This window comes from Pelmatolapia mariae, linkage group LG3_W (genome assembly GCF_036321145.2).
Source record: "Pelmatolapia mariae isolate MD_Pm_ZW linkage group LG3_W, Pm_UMD_F_2, whole genome shotgun sequence".
Taxonomy (NCBI): Eukaryota; Metazoa; Chordata; class Actinopteri; order Cichliformes; family Cichlidae; genus Pelmatolapia; species Pelmatolapia mariae.
In genome coordinates, this window is record NC_086229.1 from 22,572,412 (window position 1) to 22,589,771 (window position 17,360).

Here is a 17,360-nt window from a genome sequence, read left to right on the forward strand (position 1 = left end):
CGCCGGCTCTAATAATCCTCATCTGAGTTTTGGACGAAATGCATTCTGGGATATTTAGCTGTACCAAGTCCACACAAGTCACCACCGATGCATGCTCGATAAAACGGGCAGAGCGAGAACACATCCGGGACTTTTTCGCGTTCTCGGTTTGATGCGTACTTCGAATTGGAACAGTACTTGGTCTCCGACTGATGACATATCACGAGTACACGAGAGCGCAAGTACGCACAAGTACGCATATTGAGAAAGGCCCACATAGTCCGTTTGAGCTTCTGGTAGTTTTCCTGTGTCTGCCCCTGGGCGGAGCTGTCATCTCCTCACCTGGAGTTAATCTACTGAGGATATTTAACCCTTTAAGACCTACCACAGAACCAAGTCCACCAAAGCTTATCTTTATATTTCTACATGCTGTAGTGCCATTATGGGGAGTATTTCAAGTTGCTATACATCAACACAACCATTATTTCCCAAATTTTAATAATATGTATGCATTAAGTCCATAGTAACCACATAAACAGCAAAAAAAGTGCAATAACATATTAAAAAATTGAAATTTTTTTCTTTTTTGTTTTGTTTTTTTAACATATATTTCTAATTAGAGAAAATTCAGAAGGTTATCAATACCTCAAAAAACTGTAAATGCAAAAAAGTTGCACAAAATAGTTTCCAACCACAGGAAATTGAGCCTGTTGGCCAACAGATGGAGATCTTTGATTTTAATGAGCTGCTTCTTCCCCTCGTCATTGCAGAGGCACTCTTTCAGCCATGCGTAGCCTTGCACGCACACACGTATTGATCAACAGGGTAACAGATGACCTCATTGTGCTGCTCTGAGCTCAGATTGATGGTGTTTGTGCTGCTTGAGCTCTCAGGGAGCTCTCTTGTTGTATTTGCCCGTCAGTAGGTCACAAGCTAAGGGGGACCAGGTCATGGCTCCATCACCTGACAGATACACAGGCGTCATATTGTTTTAAAACTTGAACTAAATCTTTAGTCCTACTTGGAACTGTCCGTGGTAAATAAACCAAGCTAAGTGAGTTGGTTGTTGAAACTGCTGGCCCAGATGGTCTCACCCACCGCACCCCCACCATTCTCATGGTCTACATGGTAAAAGGAATGATGGGACAAGCACAATCGCAGCGGGATCGGCTGCAACTGAGGCGGATGGCCGAGAGAAGCTGGGGTCATTGCCAGTTGCAGTGGAGGACAGACTGTGCAGACCCAGATCACAGTCTGCTGGGTCATCCTCTAAAGCTGGTGGTGGAACCTCCGTAGGTGAGCAGTGATGAGCTTGATCCAGGACCCAGGTATTGTCCAGGGGCTCGCAGCAGCGATAATGCTTTACCTGGTCATGCTGGGCAACTTTCACTTTAGACCTTGGGTTCATCTGGATTCGATAAACTAGGTCAAGGACAAAGAATGGTCCGTGGGAGGAACTTTTTGACCTTGTTCCTTTGATGAGATAACACACATTATCTCCAATCTTGTACTGTGTCTGGAAACAGTTATTGCCGTATTGTCTCTTTGCACAAGTGAATGACTCACGCAGGGCTTCCCTGGTGATGATGTGGGCTAGCTCCAGCCACTCACGCATCTGCTACACATACTGTGGAGCTGAGGGTTGGTTGTCTGGATCGTGGGGTGAACCTGTGACCGCTGGCTTGCTCAATTCTAAGCCAAACATCATGAAGTTTGAGGTTACCCCTGTATTACTGTGCTTGGTTGCCCTGTAGGCCATAACAGCATACAGGATCATCAGGTCCCAGGCCCAATGGCATAATGTGGAGGCCATTATGTTTTGGAGCATTGCTGGCCATCTGTAAGGAAGAGGACTCCCTTGTTTATCTATTTATTTATTTATTCAAATTGATGTATTATATACTGTGGTGGAAGGTTGGGATTTAAAAACATACCTGTTAGTGGGAAAATGGTTTAGTGTGTGACAGCTGAAAGGTATTTAAGGCTGCCAGGTGTCATTAGAGATTATTGTTGTGCAGTGAAGAAGCTCGACATGTGAATTGTTTGTGAGAAGAGCTGCATGAAAAATAAATACTTGTTGTTCCACTGCATTCGTTTCAGTCTTCCTCACTGTAAATCCAGTTGCTAAGGGCCGCCCTGTCACAACATCTGGTTGGGGTTTCAATTCAATTCAATTCGATTCAACTTTATTTATATAGCACCAAATCACTACAACAGTTGCCTCAAGGCGCTTTATATTGTAAAATAGACCCTGCAATAATAAATACAGAGAAAAACCCAACAATCATATGACCCCCTATGAGCAAGCACTTCGGTGACAGTGGGAAGGGAAAACTCCCTTTTAACAGGAAGAAACCTCCAGCAGAACCAGGCTCAGGGAGGTCCAAGGTGTGGATTGCAACTGTAAAAGGATTTTGTTCTGTGACTGTGTTTAAAAGGGACCTAAACTGTTCATTGTGAGAGACAACTCTCAGTGCCGCCTTACTGACGTCGCTCCTCGTGCATGGGAAATACAGTGTTGGGTTTTAACTGCTCATCGTGTCTGCAGGCTTTGTTAATAAATTTCCCCGACACTGTGTAAATTTGGTTCTTAAGTGACGAGTTTACAGTTTCAGGTCGGTGTTACAGTCTGTATGTAGAGGGTAATACAGACATAAAGTTTGATTCTATATAGATCAGTGTTTGTACGAGTATCCTGGTGACTTTTATGACATGTCACATACTCATGTGATGACTGAACTTTGACCTTCACACAGAAACTCTGATCAGCTGAACCTGCAGCCGGGCAGGTTGGGACTTCCTGTAAAGTCACATGTTGGTCATGCAGCTCCACACAGAATCTAAATAAAGGCTTTACTGAAGCATTGATGCAGATGCTGCCTTTACATGTAAAGCTTACAAAGTGACACAGACACATGAAGAAGTCAGACAGGTGGAGTAAAGCTGAGCTCTGATCCTGGCAAAGGGTAAAATCAATGATTGACTTCTACAGTTCAGGACAGAAAGACTCTGGGCTTTATTTCAAGAACATATTTGCTGCCGAGTTGATGAAGGAGACATTTTTACAGCCTCCAGAATGGACTTTAGTTTTTTCGGAGTGTGACAGAAAGATGCTGCTTGAACAGCACACATGCTAACATGAAGTTCATAATTAAGATAAAATTCTAAAGTATTCTGTCTGTAAATAAACTGTAAAACAGGAGTGAATAACATCTCTCCTTCATCTGTGCAAATAAAGCTTCTTCTTTTTCTGCAATATTCAGATTTAGGATATTTCTAATGCTGTAAATTTTTACTGTGTTTGCTCAGACCCAGCAGACTGAAGGATCAATGTATTTTTGAATAGATCATAAAGTGCCCAGCAGCGCCCCCATGTGGTCACTCATGATTTATTTGAAACTTTGCGACTCTTTCCAGCAGCTTCCACATCCACACTCATGATGTTAACAGGTCTCTGTTTTATTTTAAAACTGTATGAAGGAAAGATAACGTTTAAATAAATTTTATTTTCTGTTGTGTTTAGGTTTATGAAACAGTACAGATCACATGAACGGTGATCTGTCCCTCATTTAATGTTTTGATGAGGATGGTCAGTCTAAAATGTCTCACAGGAACTGAGCTGGGTTAAGGTCATAGTTTATGATTAACACCATCTTCATGTTCATTAAAACATTCAGTGAGTCCACAAGCTCAATGGATGAATGAGGGAACCTGTAAGTCTATAAAAGCCTTTGTACATGTGTTGGTTTGGTCTGCCAGTACAGTTATACAGCCCAGCCTGAGCCCACTGTGATCTCTGCCAGGCAGCTCTTCTACATTGTGCCATGTGTTTATGACGTGGCTGTTTGGTCTCTCCGATGTAGAGGTCTGAGCATTCCTCGCTGGACTGTACAGATTAGTGAAGTTCAAAATGTGCTCTCAGAAAGTGACCTTAGGTAAACATGTGACACCTGTTCTGTTGTCCACAGGATGGCCCTGCAGCATCATTACCAACATATTCATCATTAAAACATTCACAAAATTAGATTTCATAATTTACAGGAAATAAAACGTGCGGGTCCTTTCATTTTCAAACACAAACAGAACTGATTGATTATTCAGAAGCTTGTCTGTTATTATAAATTGGAAAGTGTTCACTTTCATACAGCTTATTATCTTGTGTTTTTCACTCCTGCAGTTCATCAAAAATTCAGCTGTACATATTTTTGTTATTAATAAGCTTCCACTTCATTAAATTACTGATGAAGGTTCAACATTCAATCAATATTTAACTGTTTTCATTTCAAAATAAACCATTTCAGCACTTCCAGGTAAAACTTCCTCATTGTTGTCAGTTTGTGATCTAAGTGCTTTTACAGTGTTTATGAGGAGATGATTATAGATGTGAGAGAGTGAACCAGTGTGAGACATAATGACAGACAGTGAGGACATTCAGCCTGTTCATAAATCAACATCAAATAGAATAATTTTATATGTATTATGTTTCTATTTTAGCAATTTATAAGTAATTCAACCACCAGGTCACAATACGTGAAAAATACACCATACATAAAAGTTATATTATATTGAAATGTACCTGCTTAATGGTCTATTACATAACCATGTGGAGACCTCACAGCACAAACAACCTGTTATAGGATCTGTGATCTATTACTATATATAATCTATTTTTATCTGTTATGTTTCCAAATGTCAAGAAGTCACAAGCACAGGTAGATCAAACCAGGCTACGTTTAACTAAGGAAAGTTTATTCATCAAATTATTTATTAATAAAATAGAACATAAACAGTAACCTGATCTCATAACTGTCACACGATGTTAAACAGAAGCTGTGAGCTCAGCTCTGCACAGTTAATCAGATGCTCTTCATATTTTGTCCACCAGATGTCACCAAAGAGAACTGTGTTGGAAAACATTTGTTTTTTAACTAATTTTCACAGAATAAAAAATAATGCAAGGTAAACAAAATAAGAGGCAGAGGCCAAAAGACACAGGAGGCTTCAATCAGAAACTGAGAGAATAACAGTGCCAATCATGTCAGAGACAGATGGCTTTAACTTATCAATGTAGTAAATAACATGAGATATGTCAGAATGAGGGATGCTGTCAAACATGAGTGATAAGCAGCTGTGCATGTCTAACCTAAATATGGTTGAATCAGTTCACGAGAAAAACAACTATTTTAATGTTTCACAGGTTTAATCAAATAACAACAAAGGTCCACCTCAAATCTGACTCTTTTTTTTTTTTTAGAAACACTGCCACTGGGTAAATATAATTATCTTTAAACATGCTTCTTTAATTTTTGGAGAAATGAACCAAAAACATTTAGAGAAATCATAATAATAATCATAATAATCGACAGATCCTGATTAAAAGCTTGCAAATGATGAGTCAAAATGATGGAAGAGAGTTTATTTACATGTTGCCTAAATAACCATCATTTAAATTACAGCTGCAAAGTGCTAAGTTTGGCATCACTGGTTTGACATCTGAATGTAATGTGCTGTTACAGTTGCTGTTGCTGTTATGTGCTGGGTTCCTGCATGGGCTGTTACCTCATATCAGGTTCCCAGCCCTCGAACTCTCCAGCCTTCAGGCTCAATCCATGGACTCTTAGTTTAGAGTGAATTTACAGCACACAGCATCTATCATAGCTCTGCTCCAGGTTAATCATAGGATTGTTGTAGTTCACACAGATCATACTTTTGGCTTTTGCTCCAAGTTTATTCCTACTGTAATGTTAGTTTGATTTTGCTCACAGTTTTTCATAAGTAGGACTCCAGACTTTAGTTATAGTTACTTTATTGTCGAGTCTCATTGGTTAAATCAGTACAGTACTCTCTGTATATAGTAACCATTGTCCTTAATGTAAATATGTAAGAAAAATTGTGTATGTTTCTGTTCTGTGCCCCGTCTGTTTGTATATGTGTCTTTCTGGCTGCTGTTACAACCAAATTTCCCCTTGTGGGACAATTAAAGGATTATTCTATTCTATTAAATAGAAAATCATCAGGCACCTTCTGTGTAGTTCAGCCGTTGTGTTTTCACATTACTTCACTGTAAATAAAGTGTGTGTTCCTTTCATTCTCTGTGTCTCCTGTGCCGTTCTTTCTCCTGATGTACGCTCGGCCGTGACACTCCTAATTCTTTAAACATAGATCCGAACATATGAAACCACAGAGTGAAGCTTGACTAACATCTTCTGAGCTGTTTAATCTTTAGATTCCTTCATATATTACAAGTTCAAGGCAAGAACACAAGTACACACACTGAGAAACAGCCAGAGTTAGCTAGTTTAACGTGACCATGTGTGCCGACAGAGGAGGTGGGAATGTAGGAGCAGGAGAGCACAAACACTGGGAGCAGGGAAATTCTACTTTATTAAATTTTACATGCTAGAAGTGCTCGTAACCTGGCAAGGATGCTGATGTAGATGCTAATTAGCATTAAGCTAACACTGTTACAGAGTGTTAATATCGTACACAGTCCCTTTTCAAACAAAACCAGTTAAATAAAAATAAAAACAGCTCTTCTTCATACCTTTAATATTATTATGATCATCACTCCAGAATACAGAATAAAGTATTTCTTTAATGTGGCCGACATGTGCTCCTGCTGTGGACCTGATTTCATTGGTTATCTGTTTAAACCAGTAAATACCACTCACGAGCAAACCAATATGTATTTTTCCAAAACATGCTCTCAGCTGGTCACAGTTCAGCAGCTAAACCTTGTACTATTATAATAATCATCATATATAAATGTTAAACAGTGAGATTATCTAAACTGTGACATGAATGCAACGTGAACACGCTTCAGGAACTTATCTCAGCTGCTGCAGGACATGTCAAACATGTCTTTGGACAAGAGATCCCAGCAGCCAGTGGACAGAATGAGATCCAGTATTAAGGACAAACTGCTTTGATCTCAGTCTAACAGGCTGGTGGTCCACTGACACACGTGGACATCACATATTTTTAGTGACTGTCTTCACCCCACTGTAGCCTCCTGAGGCAGGACCAAACTCCACTACAACTGCCTAAAAAACAGAAAGGACACAGAGCAGAGCATAAGGACAGACACATGTGAGTGTGATCCTCCATCATCTCCTCACTCCTGCTTTCAGTGTTTCTCTGACTTAAAGCTCAACTGCTTGATCTATAAGGCGGTTTGCTTTTTGCTAAAGACACACAGAGACACAGACTCACATACCTTATTTTCTCGACGTTTGTAACCCCAGCGAAAACCCACACAAATAGATATGATGATCACAACAATGACGCATGGCACTGTGATTATTATTGTTGTGGCATAGGATTTGTATTCTGTCAATAAGAAAAGACATAAACACAAAATCAAAATCAAACACATCTGAAGAAATTTCCCACCAACGTTGCCGACCCTGAACTCTGACCTGGATCTTTAGCACTGACTGTTAGATTGGATCACCTGGAGGGTTGCCCTGCTGTGATTGGTTGTTAGGTTACAAGTGTTACCTTCTGTCTTCTCTGATGGTGGCATTGCTTTGATTTATTTCCTCATTTTTGCTTCACTCATAACACTAGTGGCAGGTATCAGCATGTATCTACAGCACTGACCTCTGACATAGAGCTTCACTTGTTTCATCAGCAGGATGTTTCCCTCCCTGCTGTAGACGGTGCAGGTGTAGATGTTGGTGTCTTTCTCTGTGGGGTGGTCCAGGAACAGACTGAGGTCTCCAGTTTTCACCAGGTTTGCATACATCTCTGTTCGTCCTCTGTAATTCTTACTCTGTTCAACTGGTTGGTCCAGGCCATTCTGAAATACATGAACCCTATGATCACCACTGTCCAGCCACTCCACTTTAGTGCCTTCAGCCAGATGAAGTGTGGTCTTGCAGGGCAGCTGGACAAACTCCCCTGAATACACCTCCTCTCTGTCAGCTGAGAGAACAACAAAGCACAACATGAGCTGTACAGACAGAAGAAAATGCTGAAGTTCATCTTTTCTGCTAATTTGACCCTGCAGATCAACCAGGTGTCCTTTCTGATGAACTGTGATGCAGGGTTTAAATTGAAGGTGAAGAACTAAAGATCACAGATGGACTGTGTGATATTCAGTCCCTGCACAGTAAAAATGAATTTATATAGTTTAGCGCTTTGGAGTTGACGTCACGCCGCAGTGCATTGTGGGATCGCGGCGCCATGTCAGTAGGCTAGAAAGCAAAACAAGCGCACAGTGTTGGATTGTTGGAATCGGGACTGCCAGAACCATGCTCAAAATCAGCGCAAAAGACAAAGGGCTGTATCGCGACCGATTGCACCCAGACGGCAAGAGACAGTACTTTGAAAAAATTGCGTGCATCGGTAATGTTGACCCGTACGAAATAAGGAAGCGGAGTGGAAACGCAGACGACCTACCGCCTTCCCGATCTTCGCATACCTTGTCTGTGGAGTCAGCGCATACACAGCAAAACAGTTTAAGAATGATAAATCCCTGGTGGCCCACATCCTATTCACAAATGGCTGGGTGCAAGATTTGTCCGTCTTTAAGCCTCCATGCTGCGAGTACGTTGCTGTCAAGACAAAGGTCGGTTTGAACTTGATAACTTTCTAAACAACTTACTTGTTACAGTTTTTGATTTGCACGTACAGCCAACCCATTTATATTAGCCTTGGTTCATTACAGACCTTTTATTAAAAGTGGTTTTTGTGTGTTTCATGTACTGCACTCACAACGACTGAATGAAACTGCATTACAGCCACGGGTCATTGTGAGCACCAATGGGAGGGTTGAAGCTGCTCACTGCACATGCATGGCCGGAGTTGCAGAAACCTGCACCCATGTTGTTGCTCTTTTGTTTAAAGTTGAGGTTACAGTGCGTATCAGAGGCACCAGAACTGTAACAGACGAGCCAGCATATTGGGTATTGCTCGGAAATATGACAAAGATATAGCTCGAGGTTGCACATAACATTGACTTCTCCTCAGCAGCTGCCCAAAAACGTGGTCTTGATGAAAACATAAACACACCCTTCTTTTGCCTTTGAGAGGCAAAAGGAGGCGATCACAAAAAAGGCAGATTCCTATTGCAACGCTGGAGGATTTGTCACCATTACTGGATACACTACTGTCAGGTACAAACACAAATCTTTGTTACCGGCGCCAACCACTGTGACCTCATTGTGTGGACTGAGACCTTGCTGTGCATCTTCCCTGATGTGGATTTCTGGGAACCACGTTTAAAGCAAGCACAAGACTTCTTTCTTAAAGTGTGTCTTCCTGAACCTGTTGGGAAATACTTCTCCAAACAACGTGCTGCTCTAAATAGCCCGTAATGTTTCATTTTGTGGTTCAAGATTGATGCCAGCTGTGTTATGGTAGGACTTGTGTTAAGCGGTCAAAGAAGTGCAGGAGACTGAAGCTGTCCAGTGTAGCAAGTGATTTATTCACCATTGTGTGACCCAAACAATATTTACAAAGAAACAAATAAGAAACTCAACTCTAATTAACTCAGTTCAAATAAGCATAACTGAACCTAAATCAACAGAAATTAAGGTCAAACTGCTCACGGCTACACTGACCTGAACCTTTCCTCTCAAACACCTGAGTTCTTCTGTTTAAATAGTCCAATTAACCTAACAATTTCTCCACTGGACTATTCCATTCAGTAGATAGGCAAGATAAACATAATTATATTCAAACCTCTACTACTCTTTACTGGCAACATTAACTCTATGGTGTAATCAATACATACTACAACAATAAATCTATTTCCTCCTAAACCCTTAAAATCAACTTTATTAAATTGCAAGAATTCTCCCCTCCTGCACTTGGTTTCTTCCTGTGACCTCAGATGAACCCAGAAGGTATAAAGCAGGAAGTAAAACTACATTTCCTCTTTTTGTTGCTAGAAAACAGGTAGGTAAGGTAAGCTCTAAGCAATACAAATTAACAGTTGAAATAAATAACATGTTAACTTAACAAACTTGTAAGAATTGACGTAAACCAAGATGTTATATTATATAATCTGTAAAAGTGCAAAACATAAACCTGGGATAGTAGATGTTTGCCTATTGCAGATTACATGTGAGAAACGGTTAAATCAAACAAGAATGTTAACTAAGAATATAGACAAGTGGTGTTCTCGCCCACTTTGTCACATGTGTGTTGCCATGTACATAGTTTGCATTTCATTTTTATGTACTTGCTAAGTACATGTGAACAGATCAAGAATAAGAAACAAACAAAGATACTATTCTTTTCTGTTTTATTGAAACTGCTTCACACAAAGTACAGTTATTTAAAATGCAAACCTTAACAATCTTATCAAGCAGTGTTGTTTATTTCTGCTCTGCCCTGTACATTGCACACACAATCCTTCGTCTGCTCTTTAGCTTCCGTGATGCTGTCTGTCCGATCACCACTGTCCACATTTGTAGCACATTTGTACCTCAACCTCACTTATCCAACACAACTGCTGTCCACAGCCTCTATGACATGGTGATTTTGTTGTTGTTCTTCTGTCACATCTTCATCGATCACTTCTGCACGGGGCACACCTTCAGACTCTGCAGCTGCATAATAAAAGCCTGTAAGATGATATTAGTGCACATGACAGGTGTGTGATTCATCTGGAAGTTATGTGCGGATTAGTGTACAATGAGAGCAATTTAGTATGTTTTTAGAGGCCCATGAGCAGTGTTGGTGCCCAGTCTGGATTTGTTACATTCATTTCATATGCTGGTTTGCCTGCAATAATGCTAAATCATAAGCTACTCAAGCGACATGATGACATGACGTGGTTCTGCAGCATCACACATTAGCATGTTTTATCTCATTATCTATGACCTCAGCACATTGAAAATAACACTAAAAGCATTTTAATAGTGATATGAATTAATTTAGAACTCACCGGAAAGAAGATGCTGAGAGCAAACCAACAAAAAGCTGGGGATTGCACAGAACTCGATCCGCTCGTCTCACCGCTGCAATGCAAGCCTGACGTCTTTGTTTAGTAATATTGGATACATGGGATCCCTCACGTTGCCTCCAGGATGGAAAATGATGAAAAGAGAGCCCATTATCCATCTTCTTGCCTTCACGATCGTGTAATCTAACGTTGCAACTGACAACACAACACGAACCGTAGCTGAAGCTGTATCCTGTGTCTAGCCTACTGTCATTGCGGAAAGGGGCGTGGCCCACGTCCCTTGACATCACGCTCCAAAGTCCTATAGTTTTGTGATGACCAGTGGCTGAACTGTGGTCTAGTTCAAAAAGCAGTAGTTTGCTTCTTTGTATGCCTGTGATGATTATTGACTTTGGGTCATCAGAGAGGACTCTAGTGACTTCACTGAGCATTGAGGGCACCACCTCCACGTGTGCTTCACTCTGTGTTTTCTGGCATGTGAATCAGACACTTAGTCAGAATTACTTGATGTCACACTCTGGTATCGTTCAGAATTGCTTCTCAGCATGCAGGACGTTTTGAATTTTGCTGAAAAAGAACCAACAAGACTGCAGGAATAATAGAAAACAGAAGATAATCTCCTTGCAGATGAAATAAATGTAGCTTCTAATGTAGTTATTCTTATATTTGAACCATTGATCTGACCAAACAGTGAATGTGATCAAAGGTGGGATTCAGATTTCCATGTTTTGGTGGGAGGTTTGTGTTCAGCTCTTTCAGTGGGAGGTTTGTAGTCAGCCTGTAGTCAGCCTGGAACCCAGAGCCACACCACTGTGCCAGCCTCTCTCTTCACATAACACTGTTGCCTCCTGTGGGATTCCTGACACCCCTCCCCCACCCATCACCTTCACTCAATACCAGATTGAGATGCAAATGAGGAGACTGCACTCAGGCAAGTCTGCTGGACCAGACGGAGTGAGTCCCCTCGTCCTCAAGACCTGTGCCCCCCAGCTGTGTGGAGTCTTTCATAAACTGTTTATGCTGAGTCTGAGTCTGCAGAGGGTACCAGTGTTGTGGAAGACATCATGCCTCGTCCCTGTACCAAAGACGCCAAGTCCCAGTGGCTCCCAGGATTACAGGCCCGTGGCACTGACCTCCCACATCATGAAGACCCTGGAAAGGCTCGTCCTGAACCAGCTGCGACCCATTGTCAGACCACATCTGGATCCCCTGCAATTTGCCTATCAGCCTCGTCTCGGAACAGAGGACGCCATCATCTACCTGCTTGATCGTGTCTACACCCATCTGGACCAGCCAGCGAGCACTGTGAGGGTCATGTTTTTTAACTTTTCCAGTGCTTTCAACACCATCAGGCCGACCCTGCTGGGTGATAAGTTAGCAGCAATGCAGGTGGATCCTTCTCTGGTGTCCTGGATTGTTGATTACCTGACAGGAAGACCACAATATGTACGTCTTCCACAGTGTGTGTCTGACAAGGTGATCAGCAACACAGGGGCACCACAGGGGACTGTCCTCTCCCCCTTCCTCTTCACCCTCTACACCACAGACTTCAGCCACTGCACAGAGACCTCCATCTTCAGAAGTTTTCTGATGACTCTGCGGTGGTTGGATGCATCAGCAGGGATGATGAGACAGAGTACCGGGCTGTGGTCGACTCCTTTGTCACGTGGTGTGAGCAGAATCATCTGCAGCTCAACGTGGCAAAGACCAAAGAACTGATCGTGGACTTCAGGAAGACAAGGAAACACTTGACCCCTGTTTCAATCCAGGGGGTCAGTGTTGACATTGTGGAGGATTATAAATACTTGAAGTCCACATTGACAATAAACTGGACTGGGCTAAAAACACCACAGCACTTTACAGGAAGGGTCAGAGTCGTCTCTATTTTTTGAGGCGACTGAGGTCCTTCAACATCTGCCACAAAATGCTGAGGATTTTCTACGAGTCTGTTGTGGCCAGTGCAATCCTCTATGCTGTTGCATGCTGGGGGAGCAGGCTGAGGGTCGCAGATGCCAACAGACTCAATAAACTGATCCGTAAGGCCAGTAATGTTGTTGGGATGGAGCTGGACTCCCTCAAGGTGGTGTCGGAGAGGCGGATGCTGTCCAAAATTAAGACAGTGTTGGATAACACCTCCCACCCACTCCATGACATGCTGGTCAGTCACAGGAGCGCGTTCAGTGAGAGACTGAGAGTACCGAAAAGCACCACTGAACGTCACAGGAAATCATTTCTGCCTGTGGCCATCTGACTGTATAATGCATCTGCTTAACATACTGGTTACTGCCACAACTACACGGTTCTTTCCTGCTATTTATTATTGTGTGAATTATGTATATATATATATATAGATATATATATATTGTACTATTCTTAGTTAGCGTGTTGTCTGTTTTGTTAATGTTGGTGTATAATGGAGCACTGTAACAAAGAAATAATTTCCCCCAGGGATCAATAAAGTATTCTGATTCTGATTCTGATTCTTTCAGTTTGCTAAAGTTTGGGTGAGTGAGACAGAACGACTCATGAACTGCGTTATGGGTACTGTAGTATAAGAGGATAAACAGACGTAGACCTCTGAAGAGTATTGACCTTTGACATCAAGATATGGAGCGTTTGTGGCTGACCTTTGACCTGCAGGTGTACATCTGTCAGTCTCCGTTCTTTTCTCCCATCACTGAGGGTGCAGCTATATTTGCCGCTGTCAATCAGTTGTGGTTTTCTCAGAGTGAGGCTGAAGTCTAAAGTGTCCAGAGCATCAGACGTCATTGATGTGCGCCATCTGTAACGCTGGTTTTGTCCTTTAAGATCATCTCCTTCTTCTCGTCGCAGGTGGACAGTTGTGGGATCAAGATCATTGCGGGTCCACGTCACTGTGGGATTGTTGTCAGGTATAAAACCTGAGTGCTGACAGGGCAGCAGGACAGACTCTGCCTCTGTATTTCCTTCTACCTCCACAGCCAGAGCATGCTGGGAAACTGAGGACACAAAAAAACAGAACACAAATTAACTGCATGCTGTGGGTTCCCCAGTGTCCACGCGGTGAACTGCAGCTGAGATGAACTCATAGATGGTTTAGTCGTCTTAGTGATAATAAAGTATAACATATGTTGGCTCCTGATTATGGCTCCTGGGAACATTCAGGTTTCTTCTTCTAGCTCCCTGTGATGAGTGGAGAACATCGTCAGGAGATCCGACCCTGAAAGTTCACCAGAGGATCAGCCAGAGCTGATCACTGTGGATTTTACATGTTGGATTTATCATTTTGGCTTTTTCTCTGCTCATTTTTACCGTGTTGGATTTTAACCTCCAAGGATTTGGTTCCCTCCCTGTGTGATTATATCGACACAGATCAGAGATTAGTGCATCTCCAGGCCTCGATGTGCTCCTCATCCTCTCTTCTCTCCAGGTCAACATTAGAAATCACCATTAGTAGATTCATTAGATAAGAATAATTTAGGTGATTTGATAGACTAGTAAAACCTCTGGCCTTAAAACCTAACAGATCCTTGAGCCTATTTTACAGGCGACTAAACTATAACCTGGTCAGTTATCAAGTTCACAGATTTAGAGCAGCTGATGATGGATGTGACTGAAGGTGCTTGACTGCAAGGCCAGCCTGGCAAGCACAGTTTTAGTGAAAGTAGGATCCACATTTCGGACAGCTAGCAGCCAGAGCTGGGTGAGTCTCCTGCCCTGCTCCACCCGAGCTGTTTGCCTACTGGCAGTAATACTCGTGGGATCAGAGACTTCGAGCTATAAGCAGAGAGTCGTTCCAGACTGTCCTGTACTGGGGTTCATAGTACAATCTACAGCATCAAAGACCGTCATTATTAACAGCCCGTGGTGCTCTTTCCTTATTCCTCCTTATTCTGTATTTAGTTTAAGAATAGTGCAAAATTCTCTTATGGATACAAATTTTGTGACTGTTAAGTTACGTCATTGAATTTACATGTAATGTACGTACATGTTTGGCCTCGTGTAGATTAAAGAACATCCAAAATATATTAAAGCTTGTGCACCGAATTTTAAACTCAGTAAAGGTGGATGCTGTACAATCAATCCACCCTAAAAACAAACAGGTTGAATGAATCATCAAACCCTCCAAGTTACCAGCATATTCATGTCTGTTCTGACCACAGCTCTGACTAGATTATAAATAATGATCACACTCACTGCATCATTGACAGTAACAGCATTTCACATGTATAAATACAGTAAATGATTCATATATAACACCTGTGATAATAACATTACCGTTCATGAGGAGCAGAAATAGCAGAAACATCTTCAGCCTGGTGCTTCTGTCAAATCTTCAGCAAACACACTAAAACAACCTAAACTCACTGACAGCCAGAACAGCTAACATGTCACCAGACACTGCTGACGCACAAAAAAAAGTTTACTTTCACTTCCAGAAAAAGTCTCCATGTGTGAACCACAACTCAGGAACAATGAGACACGAGGGTACTGCAGACACTGGAAACAACATCTCACTGATTTCAAAGTTAGACAGTAAAAGGTGTTCAGATTTTTTACAGTGTAACATTAGATAATACCTGTTTGTCCAATTCAAACATCAGATTAAAGTTTTCTTTATAGCAGTGTTTTCTTTACACACAAACTCACTGGCTTCACTTTAAGTTAGTGATGAAGTGGACTGATGTGTCTTTACTATAAATATAAACACATTTCATTGTTTCTGAAGATGATCAAAGTAAAACCTTCAATAAGGCTCTATGAACTCACATCGTGACTCAGTTCCTGTTCTTGCTCCCATCTTTAAACTTCTTTTCTGTCTCAGTTTGAAACACAGGCCCTTTTATTGTTGTGAACTAAGTGTAAGGACGCGCGTGTGTGATGTATCCTGGGCTGTGATATGGTGCCTCAAGTGGCCTGTGTGGGTAAGACAGGAAGGATCCAAGAACAAAGATGAGGGAATCTCAGAAGCTCTCTGTGTGTAATAATCTAGCTGATCCTTGTGAAGGAAACGCTCCATATTTTGATATTTTATCTCCCTGTAATCAGTCAGCAAGTTATATTTTCTTACACAGCAAACTCGGAACTGTATTTGTGACTACAGCACAGAGCTCATCTGTAAGTGTACCGGGGTTACAGTCCATCTCAGTTAAATGCTTGCAGGCTGCTGCCCTGATGTCTGTACTGTTTATTCAGCTCAATTATTAGGTTAATTAAGTTATTTTCGCAAATTCTAAATTCTAAGGCAAATTTTAAAAAGTCATTTCTAAATGAGACATTACTTCATTAATAACTCGGATTCACAGAAATATGTCTGTGAAGGTTCTCAGTCATCCAGGTCATTGTAGACTAAGGAGCTTGGAAAGAAAAGCGTCTGGACTTCTTTAAGTTGCTTGAAGACGTTTCACCTCTCATCCGAGAAGCTTCTTCAGTTCTAAGGATCAGTGGTGGAGAGTCCCAGATTTAAACCTAGTGGGAGTTTCCCCCCCAAAGGGGGACAAAGGACCCCCTGATGATCCTCTACCTAATCACATGAGCCAAGGTGTGAAAGCAGGTGTGGGTCCTAATCAGCCAGGGTTTCGGGTGAGCTCATTGTGAAACCTGGCCCCACCCTATCATGTGATTTCCTGAGGTCAGATGGCCCAGGATGTGAGTGGGCGTTAAGGCATCTCAGAAGGGATCTCAAAACTGGATTATAGATGGCAGACAGTTGGTGTCGTAAACCACCGCCTCTGTTCAAAGATGGTCGCTCACAGTGGACGTAAATGGCTTCTTGCACTCCTCTTTCAAACCATCTGTCCTCTCTGTCCAAAATGTGAACGTTGGCATCCTCGAAAGAGTGACCTTTGTCCTTTAGATGCAGATGAACTGCTGATTCTTGTCCTGTGGAGGTGGCTCTTCTATGTTGTGCCATGCGCTTGTGAAGTGGCTGTTTGGTCTCTCTGATGTAGAGGTCTGGGCATTCCTCGCTGCACTGTACAGCATACACCACGTTGTTCAGTTTGTGTTCACCCGAAAGACAAAACTCCTAAACACAAACTAAACAATGTAATGGTAAAAAACGGTAAAAAACAAGAGAAAGAAAGAAGAACTGAAAAGAATCCGAACGGTGAGCTGTTTTGATTTCAGGGAAAGTGTCCAACCAGACTACAAGGGGCACATGGCCAAGAGCACTGGGGGTTGCGCGGATATCTGTTCAGGGTTGGAAAATTGCGTGAATTTAGCAGTGGGAAAATTGTAAACACAAACAAGTTGGTTTTTTTTTAGTGAAGCAGCACCTTAACACTAGAAGTCCCAGAGAGTAGCCATTTGGCTTTTCTACCTATAAACCCCGCCGTCGAGCCAAATGGCTGGTAGGCTTTTAGCTAATATCCTTAATCACCTGTGAACAGCTGCTTTTGTTATGTAAATAAGGTGGGGCCATGCTGAACCACTTGGAGTGGTTAGTTTCCTGAGCCACAAGGAAACTTGTGTTTCAGTTTGCCTT

General features: G+C 42.0%; 1 protein-coding gene across 1 annotated transcript in view; it reads right to left on the minus strand.

Annotated features, from left to right (window-relative positions):
* Positions 1-6,950: 6,950 nt before the first annotated feature.
* LOC134621280 (uncharacterized) overlaps positions 6,951-17,360 on the minus strand; it is a 50,073-nt gene continuing 39,663 nt past the window's right edge. The window contains exons 12-15 of the mRNA XM_063467709.1: positions 13,522-13,872; positions 7,582-7,905; positions 7,196-7,308; positions 6,951-7,022 (exon numbers count right to left, since the gene is read on the minus strand). Of these exons, the coding sequence (XP_063323779.1) occupies positions 6,951-7,022; positions 7,196-7,308; positions 7,582-7,905; positions 13,522-13,872 (860 nt within the window). The remainder of the gene's footprint in view (positions 7,023-7,195; positions 7,309-7,581; positions 7,906-13,521; positions 13,873-17,360) is intronic.